Source organism: Cavia porcellus, unplaced genomic scaffold (genome assembly GCF_034190915.1).
Source record: "Cavia porcellus strain 051 isolate PalLab524CR breed Dunkin Hartley unplaced genomic scaffold, mCavPor4.1 scaffold_14, whole genome shotgun sequence".
In the NCBI taxonomy this organism is placed as follows: Eukaryota; Metazoa; Chordata; class Mammalia; order Rodentia; family Caviidae; genus Cavia; species Cavia porcellus.
The window spans coordinates 68,208,434-68,224,360 of NW_026947497.1; the positions used below are offsets into that span (position 1 = coordinate 68,208,434).

General features: G+C 41.0%; 1 protein-coding gene across 1 annotated transcript; it reads left to right on the plus strand.

Annotated features, from left to right (window-relative positions):
* The first annotated feature begins 1,531 nt into the window (after nucleotides 1-1,531).
* Dnajb11 (DnaJ heat shock protein family (Hsp40) member B11) lies at nucleotides 1,532-15,704 on the plus strand. Its single transcript, XM_003477075.5, has 10 exons — nucleotides 1,532-1,805; nucleotides 4,607-4,763; nucleotides 7,311-7,408; nucleotides 9,006-9,138; nucleotides 11,767-11,909; nucleotides 12,364-12,446; nucleotides 12,856-12,913; nucleotides 13,867-13,978; nucleotides 14,388-14,547; nucleotides 14,997-15,704. The coding sequence occupies exons 1-10, from the start codon at nucleotides 1,738-1,740 to the stop codon at nucleotides 15,059-15,061; spliced, it is 1,077 nt and encodes a 358-aa protein (XP_003477123.1). The 5' UTR covers nucleotides 1,532-1,737; the 3' UTR covers nucleotides 15,062-15,704.
* The last annotated feature ends 223 nt before the right edge of the window (nucleotides 15,705-15,927 follow it).

The following is a 15,927-nucleotide window of genomic DNA, read 5'->3' on the forward strand; positions in this document are numbered from 1 at the left end:
GTTACAGTAGTAAACAGATCAGATAGGGTCCTTGATTTCTTGGAGTGTATAATAGGGAAAACCTAATACATATTAAGAAATGGGATAATTTCGTATAAAAAATGCCATATGGATGGTGAAGCGGGTCAGGAAAAACCAATTTGTAGTGCAGAATTTGAGCTGAGGCCTAAAGAGTAAGAAGCCACATGCATATCACAATCAAAGCAATTTTTACTAAAAAGTTACTAAGTACTACCCCCCAAAGGCACTGTTCTAAGGTGCTGCTTTATGCAGCTGCCAACAGAACTGTCCAGCTTCATGCTCTCATGAAATTGGCATTTCTGTGAAAGTGTAGTTGAAAGGGATGGAGCTTGTATATTCAAGAGACAGAAAGGGAGCTAGTTCTGGAGCATGGTAGGGTGTGTAGTAGGTGAAGGTACAAATCACAAAATGTTTTTCGGGTTGGCATTTTAGTCTAGATACCATGAAAAGCCATTAGAGGCTTTTAGGCAGAAGAATGACATGATTTGAGATTTAAAAAAAAATCATGAGGTGGGGGCCAGGTGTATAATAAAATATTGTGTTAAAAATATTAAGGATGGAAGTAAGGAGATCAGTTTGGAGTCTTTTCCAGGTAACAGATGATAAACCTGATCCAGAGACGTATTAAAAGGGATGTAGTGAGCAGATTCAAGATATACTGTAGTTGAGAGTTAAAGATGTAGATAGGTTATAGTGAAAAGAATCGAGGAAGACACCTTGAGTTTTGTCCTAAACAGCTACGTTTACTGTAATAAGCAAAACCAGGGAATGAATTCTACTGTTACTGTAGTAATAGTTTTATTCATTGCTTTGCTTACCACATGCCACTGCTCTAAGCAAAGTGTAGCTTTTTTCCTCCATTAAAAATTCACAACCCTGCCAGGAAGTGCTTTACCTTAGTTTTGTTAATAAAGAGGCTTGGAATTGGGGGGGGAGGGCTGTCTCACCGCTAAGAAGTGCTGGAAGCTTAGTCTGAATTTAAGTCGGTCTGTGTCCCCGGTCGCTTATCTCTCTAAGGTACCGTGCTTATTTTCTATGAAACCGAGACAATTTTCGTACGTGTTGGGATATCTTAACGATCTCCAGGAAGGGCATCGCACTTTCACCTTCCTTCCCTCAGAGCCTGTATCCCGCGCGTGGCGCAAGGTGAAAATATACTTGTAATCAAAATAAAATTCCTTCTTTCTATTGGTCCGTGCTGGCAGAGAAGCCTCGTGATTGGGCAAAATTCCGAGGAGGCGGGAAGGAGGAGGGGCGTCGCTTATCCCAGGTACCTTCATTTGGCACCGCCCCTACTCTTTACGTAATTTTCTACGACACACCGTAGTCCGGATTGAGCGGCTTCCTACGGCGGCGCAAACCTCGACGTTTCTTCTTCTGATTGGTTAGAAATTGCGGCTGTAGTTCGGAAGCCTAACTGGCTGTCCAAGCCGCCTCGGAGGTGAAGTGTACGGCGCTGATTGGCCACCACGTGCCGGCCGCGTGTGATGTCCCGGGCGCCGATTGGCTCTTGCTTGCCCGGGGGCTCCTCTCACCGGGTCTCGGGACTCCCGGGAAGTGGACTAGCTGAGGAGGGGCAAGCTAGCTGTCTGTGAAAACCTAGTAGGAGACCCCCGGTGGGAGGCGGCCTCACCTGGCCAGGAGAGCTGGCAAGCCTGCGCGGCGGCGGAAGAAGCCGTGAGGACTGCGCGGGACAGGGGCCGGCACGGAGGGACCATGGCCCCGCAGAACCTGGGCACCTTCTGCCTGTTGCTGTTGTACCTCATCGGGGCCGTGATCGCCGGGTGAGGGAGAGGCACTGCGGGCACGGGGCTGTGCTGGGGAGCAGAGAGGGTGGACACGAGGCGGGGCCGGCGGGGAGCAGCGTGGTCCGGCTGCAGGAGCCGAGAGAGGCATCCCTGGAGGGGCGGCTCGCGCGGGCCGGGGTGGGGAGAGGTTCGAAGAGAGCCTGCGTGACGAGACAGAGGACTCCGTAGAGGCTCTGGAGAGCCAGGCTTGCTCTGAAGTGTGGTAGTTGGATGTAGTGCCACACACAACGTTTGGGGATCGGATGGAGTTTCCAGGGAAAAAAGTGGTTGTGAGCGGAAGCGCACGGAGCTGGGAAAGGAATGGGGCATACACCTCGCTGTAGCGGAGACTATAATAGTGCCTGGTTGAAGTGGAGGCGATGGACACATTGTGGTGAAGGAGGAGGGTTGTTGCTGTGTCCTGCCGAGCCGGAGAAGAGGGCAGTGCAACGCGAAGCCTGAGACTAGGAGCTGACATTAAAGTGGGCAATGCCAGGCCAAGCGAGGACTGAAGGAAGTGAGGCTGAGGAAAGACTTTCCAGCATCTTGAGCTGTCAACCTAAGTTGTTATAGTGCCTTATTCATTCTCTCTCTCTCTCTCTCTCTCTCTCTCTCTCTCTCTCTCTCTCTCTCTCTCTCGTGCATCTTGAGAAATTGAATGGTATCAGTGGGAAGAGTAGTTCACCGAAAGGTAGTAAGCTAGGATTCTAACCGACACATCCTCACCCTACTTATGAATCACATAACATGGAAAAAAACAATCTAAATACCTCTCTGTAACAGGATTATAGCATGCCACGCTTATGCAGAGATAAGAGGAAAAGGATGGACTTTTGATCCTTCCAGCCTGTAAAATTCAAGATCCTATAATCCTGGCGACCAGGATATGGTATGATAGACTTATATTTTAGAATGCAAGAAATAGTAGATCTTAGCTGATGGCAATTTACAGAATATTCTAAATAGGAAAGGTACAACCTACCGGGCTTTAAAACTTAAGTGCTTGTTTTCGTAAACACTAAACTTTGCATATATGCTTAAATTTTGTCCATTTTCCTTATGAAAATCTTAAAATGTTAAAAGTTAACCTTTCCTAGGTAATGTTTTGTTGTTTTTCCTTAATGTATTTTTAGTAATATTTACACCTGAGGTCACAAGTACCCTAAAGTATTTAATAAAACATCAATATCAACACTTTTAGTACTATAGCTGTAAGCTTCAGCCATTCATAAGGGAGTCTCTTAGTAATATAATGTTGATGCTGAGTTAAGCCTCCCATCTTTTCCCTGTGTTTTTCTGAGCTGTTACCTTGTGGGGTGGGTCCTGAGATTGATTCTGAGCTATATCCCCAGTCCTTTTATTATAATACAAGGCTTATATGAACCAAATTCTTAATTAAGCCTCACTCTTAGTCCTTTTGTTATAATTTAGTTCCTATCCCAAGAGGTGTCAAAGCTTTATGTATTTGAGGGAACCCTATTTTATTATGGAACCCCTGTGGATAATCATTTTTAAAAATTGGTACATAAAATAAATTTTTTTTTTGTAAACCATGATGGAATGCTTAATGAAATAATTTTTAAATACTGTTTTATATTACTGGGGTCTTGAACACCAATATATTTTTCCTTGATACCTTTTTAAATTACCATCGCTGCTAAATCAGTGTCTCAATTGTGAATAATTTTCCTCTCATTGTTGAGATTGTGCATTTGCTGAATAAATTCTAGTGCCTAAAATTACCCAGCAAAAGGGGTAGATTTTTAGTGTTCTTATTTATTTATTTCATTCATTGAATATTATTGATCTTTTCAATTGGATAGATAGGGCCTCAGTCCTGAAAGTTTATTATGATCATAGTCTGTCTTTGCATTGCCATTTCCTATTTCCTTTGTAATTAATTTAACTCCCTGCTAAGGAGGTTTGTTGGTTTCTATCTTATTTTCCAGCTTGTGCCATATGCGTTTTCACTAAAACATAAAGGCTCCAGTCAGCTGTGGTAATGCACTCCTGGTAATCCTAGCACTGGGGAGATTGAGGCAGGAGGATCACTATGAGTTTAAGGCCAGCCTGGGCTACATAGTGAGTTTAAGGCCAGTCATTCATATATATATATATATATATATGTAGCCCAAAGCAATTCCTCTTTACTCAGCGTAGGCCAAGAAAACCAAAAGGTTTCAACATGACATTAGCCTGTAAAGTTAGCTGCAAAGTACCTTATTTTTAATGTTCTGAGTCTTATTATTAGGATGTTAATGTAACATAATCTGTTTGAATAAAGAAAACCATTCTCTGAGGTTGTTATTTGGAAACAGAAGTCATTGGAAGTCAGTATAGAGAAAAGGAGAGAGTTGATTGGCTTATGTGATGATTGCCCAGAAATAACATGTGACCATAAAATAAGAAAATGGTTTTCTTTTCCTTTTCTTTGCAGTGCTGGGGATCAAACCCAGGGCCTTGTGCATAGTAGGCAAACAATCTGTCACTTTCTTGTCCCCTCAGATCCTAGATAAATTGTTTAACTGAAGGCAGTTGTAATAGAAGAGTGCCACAGATGTTTTGAATAACGTTCCCCCTAAAATACTTTGCTTCTCACACTGATTATTCAACATATAAGACTCATTAAAACTTTTAATACATTTCCTGTGTGTACATGTGCATGTGTGTCACATACACCTTCATTTTTATACATCTTTGCTGGGACAGACCTCAAATGTCAAGGAAGAGAAAAACACTTTCACTTTAAAAAATATAATGTGTAATTCTTTAATGAAGTATTCTATCCTCCTTTCCAGGAGAGATTTCTATAAGATCTTGGGGGTTCCGCGCAGTGCCTCTATCAAGGACATTAAAAAGGCCTACAGGAAGCTAGCCCTGCAGCTCCATCCTGACAGGAATCCTGATGACCCCCAAGCCCAGGAAAGATTCCAGGATCTGGGTGCTGCTTATGAGGTGAGGCATGAAAAAAAGATGATACATGAATAAAGCCTATGGAGCTGAAAAAAGCCTATAAAATGCAGAGAAACACTCCTTTAGATCATTTCTACTTAGGAATAGATAAAAGTCAAAGTAGTACTCAATGCTATATTGTGCTGGCTCTTACAACTATATTCATGTTCGTAAATACTATTTCTTGCCCTTTTTACGTTTATGTTAATGAGAGAATACTGATGAAGAAGAATGCATGGAGAGACTAAGTAAAAATTGTGCTATCCAGCCATTAGCTTCAAAGATAGAGCAAGAACTACAAACAAACCTAAAGGAGTTTCAAACCTGAATGCCTGTATGGACCAGACAAGTAATAGGCAGAGTTAAGAGATAAAACGTGATAATGGATATTCTGCTTCCCCATTGGTTCCCATTAAGTATGGATGAAGACTGTAATGTACTGTAGCCTTCTTGCTGTCTACCCAAAGGAGCTAATAATACTCAGCCTTGGCCAGTTTTTGTCATACACAAATGCAGTCACTGTATCACTAGATACTGTATTGGGTTCCTCCTCCTCTCCATACCTTCAAGGATTTTACAGGACAGAATTTGTAACCTGGGACCCATGAATAAACTTGAGAGGGTTGATAGCCCTCTTAAATTATATGTAACATTTTCTTGTCAATTATATGGATTCCATATTTACATTCTGTTTCTCATGAATAGTCATACCATTTTCTGGGAACTTAAAAGTACCGCACAGGGAATTTAACATTCCAGTGCTCCATAAAGAATCTAATCTGCACTTTATCTGTGGCCTGTGCAGACTGTACATACATCATTTTTTTCAAATTGCAGCTTATTTAAGTCTGACAATCTTTCTAGTCACTAGATTTGCTTTTTTTTTGTAATCACTCAAGCTTGATTGCCTTTCACTCTAGGTAAATGAATGTTCACAAATCAGAATCTCAAAACAGTATGAATAGACGAAAAGTCTTTTGGAATAAAATTTGTTTTTCTCTGCTGAGCTGGGATTGCTGTTGACATTTTAATTGGTTGAGAATCTGTATGTTGGTTGACCAGTCAACTAAGGGCCACTTATTTTATTCTTTTAAATAAATAAGATAGGCAGGGTAGTTTATACCTGTAGTCCCAGCCCCTTGGGAAGCTGAGACAGAAAGATTACTTGAGCCCAGGGATCCAGGCCAGGCTCAGCATTATAATGAGACATCTCAAAGAAATAAAATAGTTTCTGAAACAATGGAATGAAATTGTATTTCTTAAGTGAAGAGGAAGCAAATGATACTAGAGAATTTTACAGACAGTTTTTTAGAAGTCATTGCAGAACCTCTGGTATCTAGAAAGAAACTGATTTTAAATGGTCTTTGTTTTCAGATTTAGAAACAGTGCTTTTTTATAGGACTAAATACAGTATTCATTTCTTTGCCTAGATATTATCAGAGAAGTAGACTTAGAAATTAACATATTGGGAATACAGGTTATATAATAAGACATTGTTTTTGTTGTTAGGCTAACTTGCCCATCTTTGCTTCGCTAAACTACTTACGTTCTAAGCATATTTTCTAAAACATTCCTTTCTGTCATCTGATCTATCACAGTGCCTTTGTTATGGTTGTATTGGAAACTTGGTGATTTAATGAGCACTGAACTCTTTGTCTTTGCTTTTAAAGAAGGCTCACCTCTTATAACTAGCACATCTGTGTATCCTGCACATCAGCCGGTCCCTGACCCAAAAGTGTGTCCGGCTGAAGATGCCAGTCAGGCCTTTCCCCTTTCCTCTCGTCCAGCTGGGTCAACAAACCCCATCAACTTCCAGACTGTCTTTCATTAGGTCACATTAGTGTGGGTTTGTTTGTTTGTTTGTTTGTTTGTTGTTTTTTTTCCTTCTCTTCTTCAGAACACAGAAACCTACTTGATCTTTATATTCTTGGGTATCATACAGAGAGTGGATTTAGTGAGAAAGTATATAACCTTGACCGTTTATATAATTATGTAAAATTACTGAAACTAAAAAATTCTTTCCAAACAGTGAAACTGGCTTTGAACTGCCTTCATAGAATGATGTCCTTTTTTCCTCTCTATACAGTTTGCAGTCAGGAAGTTGTATGACAAAGACCAAAATTTGGCTGGCAACATTTCTTCCACACATGCGTTTCTGCATATACCAACACATGAAAATAAGGAGTATGAGAGCAGAACAGCATAGCTCTTACCGGAGGGCTTTTCATCCTGTTTCCTTTCGTCTGCCACAGCCATAGCCTAGTTTAGTACTATCAAGCGAGACAGAACATCATAAGGATGAGCGGCACACCACTGGAGTCAACTCCAAGTTAACCCAAGTGGGCCCGAGTCCTTAGGCAATGTGGAATGGACAGTACATCAAAGAAAGTTTAATCTGTCAGAGAAAACAGCATGCAAACATGCCTTAATACATATATTAATGAAAGCCACACTTCCTGAAATCTTAGGAACAGTACCGGAGTGAAAAAAGAACCCTAAGTGGGAATGTACCTTGACTGAGCATCACCGAGTGTGCTGTTTTACCCCCAGGTGCTGTCAGACAGTGAGAAACGGAAGCAGTATGATACTTACGGTGAGGAAGGATTAAAAGATGGTCACCAGAGCTCCCATGGAGACATTTTTTCACAGTGAGTAATTTACCCATCTGCAAAACACTAGCATCTGGAAATGGATCACTTAGCTATTTAATGAGCAAAATTATTCTCATAAGCAGAGAAAAGTCCTTACTCTTGTGCTTCTTTGGCCTCTCCACAAGAGAGGGGTGATCACAAGAGAGGGGTGATTACGATAACCGCCTTGAGGGAAGGCTCCTATCTCCTGCTAGTGTTCAGTGGCTGAATAATTGTCCCCCCTGATCTTCACTCTTTGAGTCCTTCTTGGTTGACGTTGGAATCTCTGTAAGATAATGCCAAGTGCTAGGAGATCTTAGTCTGGGCTCTAGGTCTGAAGTTATAAGCTAAAAGGTGTTTGAATTTGCATTTTTAAAGGGAAATAGTTCAGTTCTTTATTCAGATTCTCAAAGACATCTGTAATCCCTGCCCCAAAAGAGAATCACTGTGGCCTACAGTAGCTTCTTCCATTTAGCATCTAGGGATGACGGGAGACTTTTCAGGACCTGAAAGATGTGTGATGATCTGATTAGAGTATCTTTCCCTTTCTCTTTCCTGGAGTCACTTTAGCTGTTTTAGCCTTTGAACGAGGTGTCTGTTCCCCATGACTGTCCAGAGTGCTATCCAGGGTGTTAGAAAGAAAAAACGCTTCCCCGCCCATGTACCACCCTCCCTCCCAGTTTTTAAGGTTGCCGGATACAATCTCCAGGATTGGTTGGTGGGAGAGGTAGTTTATATAGCTGTCATCATCACCATTTTAATATCTCAGTCAACTAAAATGCCACCAGAAATGGACATAACATTAGAATGCCTGCTCAGAGGAAACTGTTTTTATTAATCTCAAAGTGATTATCTTGTTACTTATACAAATTAATTTCAGTCTTGTAGAGGACAGAATTTCCTTTTCCTTAAAGATTAAAATTTCACTAAGGCTGATGCTATTTTAGCTTTATAATATGCACCCCAACCGGGCGTGGAGGCACGTATCTGTAATCCCAACACTGGGAAGGCTGAAGCAGGAAGATTGCTACTAATTCGAGGCCAGCTTGGGTTACATAGTGAATTCAAGACTAGCCTACACTACATGCCAAGGCCCTGTTTAAAAAAAATATGCACCCAGGATTTTTGTACAGTGTAGTAGCATCTTTCACCAAGGTTAAGTTCCCAGAATCCCATAAAGTGAACATTATATATGTTCAAAATTACTCTTACAGATTTCTTAAATTATCCATTGAGTTCAGCATTACTCAGGTTTATATTTGCTTTCCTCTTTCTCAGTAAATCTGGTCTACCTCGATTTTCTTAGTGTTGAAACAGATTATTTTATTGGTGGAGACCAGCACTTGGGTCATAAGCATACTGTATATGTATGTGCTGTCCTTTATAAACAGACCATGTTGTATTAAAAGGTAAAGTTTTTGTGATGGGCAGCGATATACTTGTAGTGTAGTTCATATTATGTAAAAACTGTGTGGTGTGTGACAGTGTATTTAAAATATGCAATTTTCCTCAATAGGTCGGTAACCAGCGATAATGTATCCTTGTACAGAAAACTAAATACTCATGAGACATAAACTCAGATTTCTTTTCCTGATGATTTCACACTTATCTATAGCTTCTTTGGAGATTTTGGCTTCATGTTTGGAGGAACCCCTCGTCAGCAAGACAGAAACATTCCAAGAGGAAGTGATATTGTCGTAGATCTGGAAGTCACTTTGGAAGAAGTGTACGCAGGAAATTTTGTAGAAGTAAGTTCAAACACTAACGCCACTACTGTTGACTTCTGGACTTGGACTTTGACTAGGACTGAGAGGTTTTAGTGTACTTTCTCTGTGTTTTAGAGAATGAAGGAAGCGACGGACACACAGAATTGAATTAATCATAACTCTTGGTAAATGGTACACTGTTGCATAAGTTTATAGACTTATTACCCATCCCAAGAACTAAGTAAAACCATAGTGTAGTTTAATTTACCTACGCGCTCCTTCCCTGTTCCATCCCCTTTGCTTCCTTTCCAAAGTGATTCAGTAATATTACCTGAATTTCATCAGTACTGTTCTTTGCTCTTCTTGTTCATTACTGTACTGTATATGAACATCTGAATGATACATTATTTATATTTGTCGTTTTTGAGTTTGTAAAAGGGTTATCACTGTTATGTTGCTAGGATTCACCCTTGTTTATAATTATCATTCTACTGGATAAAATTTCACCATATCCACAGTTTATCAGTAGGCATTTAGGTTTCCAGTTTCTTTTAGATTCCAAACAGTGAGTGCTTCTGTGAATAGTCTTGTACATATTCTAGGTACACATGAACAAGCAAGCATAGCTCCAGGGTAAACATATACAAAGACTGGAATTGCTGTGTAACATGAACCTATGTTTATGCTTTATGAGTTAATGTCAAATTTTTGAAATTGTGCCAAACTTCCATCAGCAATTTATGAAACCTGTTTAAACATGTCTTTCACATTGAACCACATCCCCACCCACCTCCCGTTTTGTTTTGTTTTGTTTTGTTTTGTTTTGAGATGAGGTCTCACTAAGTTACGGAGTTGCCCAGGCGGGGCTTGAACCTGTGATCCTCTTGCCTCTGCCTCCCACAGTGCTGGTATTGGAATCATACGTTGCCACCTTTTAATTTTTGCTCATCAGATAGATATAAAATGTTGTCTCATTATGGTTTCGGTTTGTGTTTTCTTGATTACCGATTACAATAAACATCTCTTCACATTTCTTAGCCATACAAAATGCCCGTTTGTCATTTCATCTTTCTGTTTTGCCTTTTTCTGAGTGATTTCTGAAAATTCTTCCTGAGTTCTGAGCATTTTACTGAGGTAGCAGGACTTTAATTGTTGCTACCAACTCTTGGTTGACTCTAATACAGATGTATCCTAAAATTTATCTTTTTGTTATATCTGATGTTTGTTTCAATGAAAAGAAGTATTATTTGTTTGTTTTTGATGGTCCTGGAGATGAAACCAAGACATGCTGTGCCACTAAGCTAATTCTAAGCCCCGTGTTATTTTTTATTTTGGGGCACAGAATCTCCGAGTTGACCAGGCAGGACTTGAATTTGCAGCCTGGGATTACAGGCGTGGGCCACTGTATCTGAAACAAAAGTATTTGTTTTCATGTGGTCAAATCTATCAGTCTTTTATGGTTGGTTTTTGTGTCTTTTTTTTTTTTTTTTTTTTTAAGAAATGCTGCTCTAAAATGAGGAGTCTGAGATGTGTTAATTTGAGATGTATTCAGCTTTTTAAAATTCTGGGATGGATTTTGCTGCTAACCTACTTTCTAATCCTTGCTCTGCCGTGTATTAGTAACTGGTTGGTCGTTTAATTTAACCTGCATGTGCTACCATTTCCTCACCTATAAAATGAAGATCGTAACGAGACCTGCCTTGTAAAGTTGCAAGGCGTAAATGAATGTGTAAATGCGTCCCAGTGTTCAGAGCACCGCTTGGCAGGTAGTAAATGCTGTGAAGTGTGTTCTAATCACTGCGCTCTTGCTCTGATCTATTGGTTGACTGGGTCTTTTATGTGTTGATAGGCCAGAAGAGATTTTTCTCTATTCTGCGTGTGTCATTTTGCTGTGTGAGCATGTTGTCTTGTGATTAAGAAAAAATAGGAATGCATTTCCTTATATAGATCAGCTTCACGTAGAGGGAGCAGCCATTCCATTGCAGTCAGCTACAAAGGGGCAGTCATTATGTCTCTTGCTATATATTGTCCTGTGTGAATGTAGGTAGCCCTGGAAAGTAGTCCTAGACTGAGTTGCTAAAATGAGGAAGCATTTTCATTAATCATAAGGTTAGATGGTAACCACGTAGCGTCTTTTGAACATAGTGGTTTAAACTTTACATGACTTAAAGTTTCTTACAGCGTAGTAATTCTGTGAACTAATTTAATTTAGCAGTGCTTATTTGTGGCCGATATCATGCGTTTTATTTTTCATTTCACTTCTTACTCCGCTGTATCTTTTCCAACTTTAGAATTTGAGTCATTTAACACACTGCAAGTGAGACTAATTCATGTCTCATTGCCGAAGACCTCTGAACCCCCAGTGGTGCATGCATGACTGTCCCATTGGGCAGCACAGGACAGTCCCACTGGGTGATGCAAACAACCCCATGGGGCAGTCGTGTGTGTACCACCAGTGCTGCGAGCCGGTGTGAGTGGGTGAAGCATGTGTTTGTTTCGTTCCTGCTTGGGGCTCATCTTACTCTTGAGGTGTTTTGTCAGCTGAGGCCTCCCTGAGGGATCTATCTCCCCTGAGGGATAGATTTCTAGAAAAGGAGAAGTTCCAGCCAGGCAGGTGTGCAGCGCTGTCATCTGTTGAGGAACTGATGCCTGTTTTTGTGCACTCCTCAGGTAGTTAGAAACAAGCCTGTGGCCAGGCAGGCTCCTGGCAAACGGAAATGTAACTGTCGGCAAGAGATGCGGACCACACAGCTGGGCCCTGGGCGCTTCCAGATGACCCAGGAAGTGGTCTGCGATGAGTGCCCTAATGTCAAGTAAGTGCAGTCACCTCTGTGGTTCTGCCAATCAATGCTTGAAAGCCTCATTTGTCCAATAAAACTCTTACTGTCTGTATTTAGCTCTCTGTACCATATTCTCCCAAGGCCAGAGCAAAGAAATGTGCATTTTGAACTTTTTTTCCTGTAGTCTTTCTTATAAATATTGCCCTTTAATTTTTAAACTAATAAGCAGTGTCTTTTACTTCTGAGTATCCTTGACAGATGTTAATGTTTTGTTTTCCTTCTTGGGCTATTAGAACAATCTCACATATTTTTGTAATGCACATGCCCTGAATTGTGGCACATAGAAGAAGTAGACAGATCTCAGAGAGCTTTGTCAGGGAGAGGTACAATGAAGTCTTCAAGAAAAAGCTTGGCTAGGATAAAAGGTAAAACTTCATATGCATTGGGGTTTCATTTGCATTTTCTCTTTACACTCTCTTTGGCTCAGACTAGTAAATGAAGAACGAACACTGGAAGTAGAAATAGAACCTGGAGTGAGAGACGGCATGGAGTACCCCTTCATTGGAGAAGGTGAAATATTGATGATTTTCCTGTCGGATCCACTTGTGCTTGCTTATGAAGACCTCTCTCTTCTGCCTTGCTGCATGTCTCAGATGGCTGCATGGTCAACAAATTTATAATCTAACACACTTCAGCCAGGTTTAGGATGTTACAGCCAGTGACAGGAGCACCAGCTTCACTGTTCATTCTTTGACTATCAGGGCCAAAAGTTACTCTCAGATAGCCTAAGTTTTGTCAAAATTTTGCATGTCCAGATATTACTGGATTCATTTTAATTCAGTGATAAAGGCAGATGGGTAATTCTAGGTTGGGCAGTAAATTCTCCTTGCTGCCCAGTGGCTTTGTGGGGTGTGTGTGTGTGTGTGTGTGTGTGTGTGTGTGTGTGTGACTTCCTGTGTTCTGTAATCTGCTTGACCAGGTGAACCTCATGTGGATGGAGAGCCTGGAGACTTGCGGTTCCGAATCAAAGTCGTCAAGTAAGTATTTGAATTTTACAGGCTCTTTAACCCCTGCTTTTCAGATGATTCATTATAGAGATATTACATGTGGACTTTTGCCTCTGTTTTTCTCCATTATATCATTAGCAATTATTCATAACTACAGCAATACTAAAAATTTGAGATTGGGGATTGGGATTGAGCCCAAAGTGTCTATTGATGTAAGATTTATAAAATCCAAGAGGAAGGAATGGAAATGTCAGGAGCTATTTTATTTTAAAGGTTAACAGGAAAGGGAGCCAAAGAGAGCTGTGATTTTTTTAGCTGATGAACTGTGCATGATTCCAGAAGGGAGGCCTTTCCCTGGAAAGGACCTTCTGTTACATTACACGCAGGTGCTTTGTTTACAGACATCTCTTAACACGACCACTGCCTAGACAGTAATTTTGCCCAGAACTTTGGCCGCCTTGCTTATTATTTCCCATTACCAGTTAGAAATCAAAGATACTGCCCATCTAAGGATTCAGTTTTAGCTTCTGTCTGTTGAGGACTTTCCCTTCTCACTCATTGATCTCCAACTTTTCCTACCCACCTGTGCATCTCATCACTTCCCTGAGAAACAAGCATGTGCTGTTCCTTCAGCAGGCCTGGTACCTTCCCAGGTCCTGATCTTGGCCAGATCCCCCTCACCAGTCCCCTTTCCCTGTCCCCAACTTACCTGCACCTCCAGTCCTTACCTGCCTCAGGGGTCCAGCTCAGAAAACCACCACCGGCCTGCTGCTGCTGCCCACCCCTCCAGCTCCTGCTGCTGACCGTTACTTCTTTTTTATAACCTAAAAACTGAGAATTTTCCTTCCATATTTTGGTTTCTGTTGATTGTACCCTCCTTAAGCATAAGGCTCAGTAAGACACATATAACTTTGAAGTCTCAGTGCTATACATAAAGATGTGTCTAATGCTTGTTGTTTGAAAAATTTACCTTTTAATTTTAGGCATAGAATATTTGAAAGAAGAGGAGATGATCTGTACACGAACGTGACGATCTCCCTGGTGGAGGCTCTGGTCGGCTTTGAGATGGACATTACTCACTTGGATGGTCACAAGGTAAGCAAACCGATTTTCCGGTCTTTTAAAGCTCTTCAAAAGATTTCAAATAGAGAGTTTTAGATTATTTCAGCCTCTTCCATCATTTAGGGCCACAGGGAGTCCTCTGTCAGTCTTACTCTGCTTTTTCTGCTTGCTCAGCTGCTGAGCACCCAGCATCAACAGCCACTCAGAGTTGGTGGCATAGCCTTTGACACGCTCATTCTTACAATTTCCATTGGCAAAAAACTTACATTTTACTCCTTCTCTATTTGCTTTTTCTCTGTATTTTTAAAAAGTGTTTTCACTGCCTCTTATCCTTTGTTTGCTGAGCTGTGACCTCTGCTGGGTGCACCAGTGCACACCGGAAGCCATGCTGGGGTCCGTGGGTATGCCAGTCCACGCCAGGCTGGTCTCTTTCGCTTTCTAGGTACACATTTCCCGGGACAAGATCACCAGGCCAGGAGCCAAGCTATGGAAGAAAGGAGAAGGGCTCCCCAACTTCGACAATAACAACATCAAGGGCTCTCTGATAATCACTTTTGATGTGGATTTTCCAAAAGAACAGTTAACAGAGGAAGCAAGAGAAGGTAGGGTGTATAATGAGTGTGCCTGTGTGTGTGTGTGTGTGTGCATTTGTATGAGAGCAAAGTGACAATAAAAACAGAACTGTTCAATGATGACAGGATCCCTCATCTGTTAGCACTAGTGTAACACAAGGTGGCAGTGAACTGATCGTTCTCTATAAAGAGCGATAATAAAAATCCTGCCATTACTGTGTGAAAAGGCAGTGGGAGCGGGGCTTGAAATGTGGATGTTTCAGATCGTATGAGGGTAAAACTAAACCACTTACAATGAATAAACCAAACTGCGGGGGGGAGGGGTTCAAGATGCGATGTGTTGCAGCTGGCAGTTGCTTATTTATTTCATTCAGATCTTTGGGTATCATGCGGCTCCTGGAGTCTCTCCCCAGAAACTGGCTTTTGAAACTCTTAGAGTCAGATTTTGTTAATGGAGTCATTGTTCATTCTTTCTGCAGGAATCAAACAGCTTCTGAAACAAGGCTCAGTGCAGAAGGTGTACAATGGACTGCAAGGATACTGAGGGAATAAAATCGGACTTTGTTGAAAATAAGTGAATCGGCGATATTTATTATCTGCAGGGTTTTTGTGTGTGGTTTTGTTTTTATTTTCATACGCAAGTTTAATTTTTTTCCTAATGGTCATCATGATGTGAATAAGGGGGCGTGAGAATTTGTCCATTTGCATTCAGACAAGAATGGCCAGGAAAATGGTTAACTAATACCTCTCCCTTTGGGGATACATTGTCTGGTGCTGCCACCTGAATTTCAAGAATTAAAGCTGCAAGAGGACTGTTAAGAACAAAAGAAACAATGGAAAGGGTTGGAGATAATTGTTAGTTACTTCATTCAAAATGCCAACTGGAGAAGTCTGTTTTTAAATACATCTTGTTATTTTTTTCCTGACTCCTGTTTCTTTTCTCCTGTGAGCACTTGGGTTGGCCTCTCCCCGTTAAGCAAGATGGACATACAAGCATGCGAAAGAATGATGAGATGCAGTCCCCTGCTCCATGAAACACACACGGCGTCTTCTAGCAAAGAGCTCGAAGAAACCGAGTACATTAGAGAACAGGCTACAAAAATCAAAGAGTACAAAAAGATCTGATTGTCTCGAGAACGTTTATTTTCTCTCGTTTGGGAACAATAAAATCTGATATGAATACTTTATTGTTGAGAAAAATTTCATGTATATAATCTCAGTCAACCTCATAATTAGGAAACCTTTGGTTTATTTTTAGAACGAGGCATTGGCTATGGAAGTGACCTTAGAAAAGTAAAATTACAAACTACATTTGCTTCCAGTGTCATCTGGAGAGAGCACATGACCGGAGCACATCCGGCTCCTGACCCCCTCATTTTTTTACGTTGCACAGTCACATCTCTTTCCACT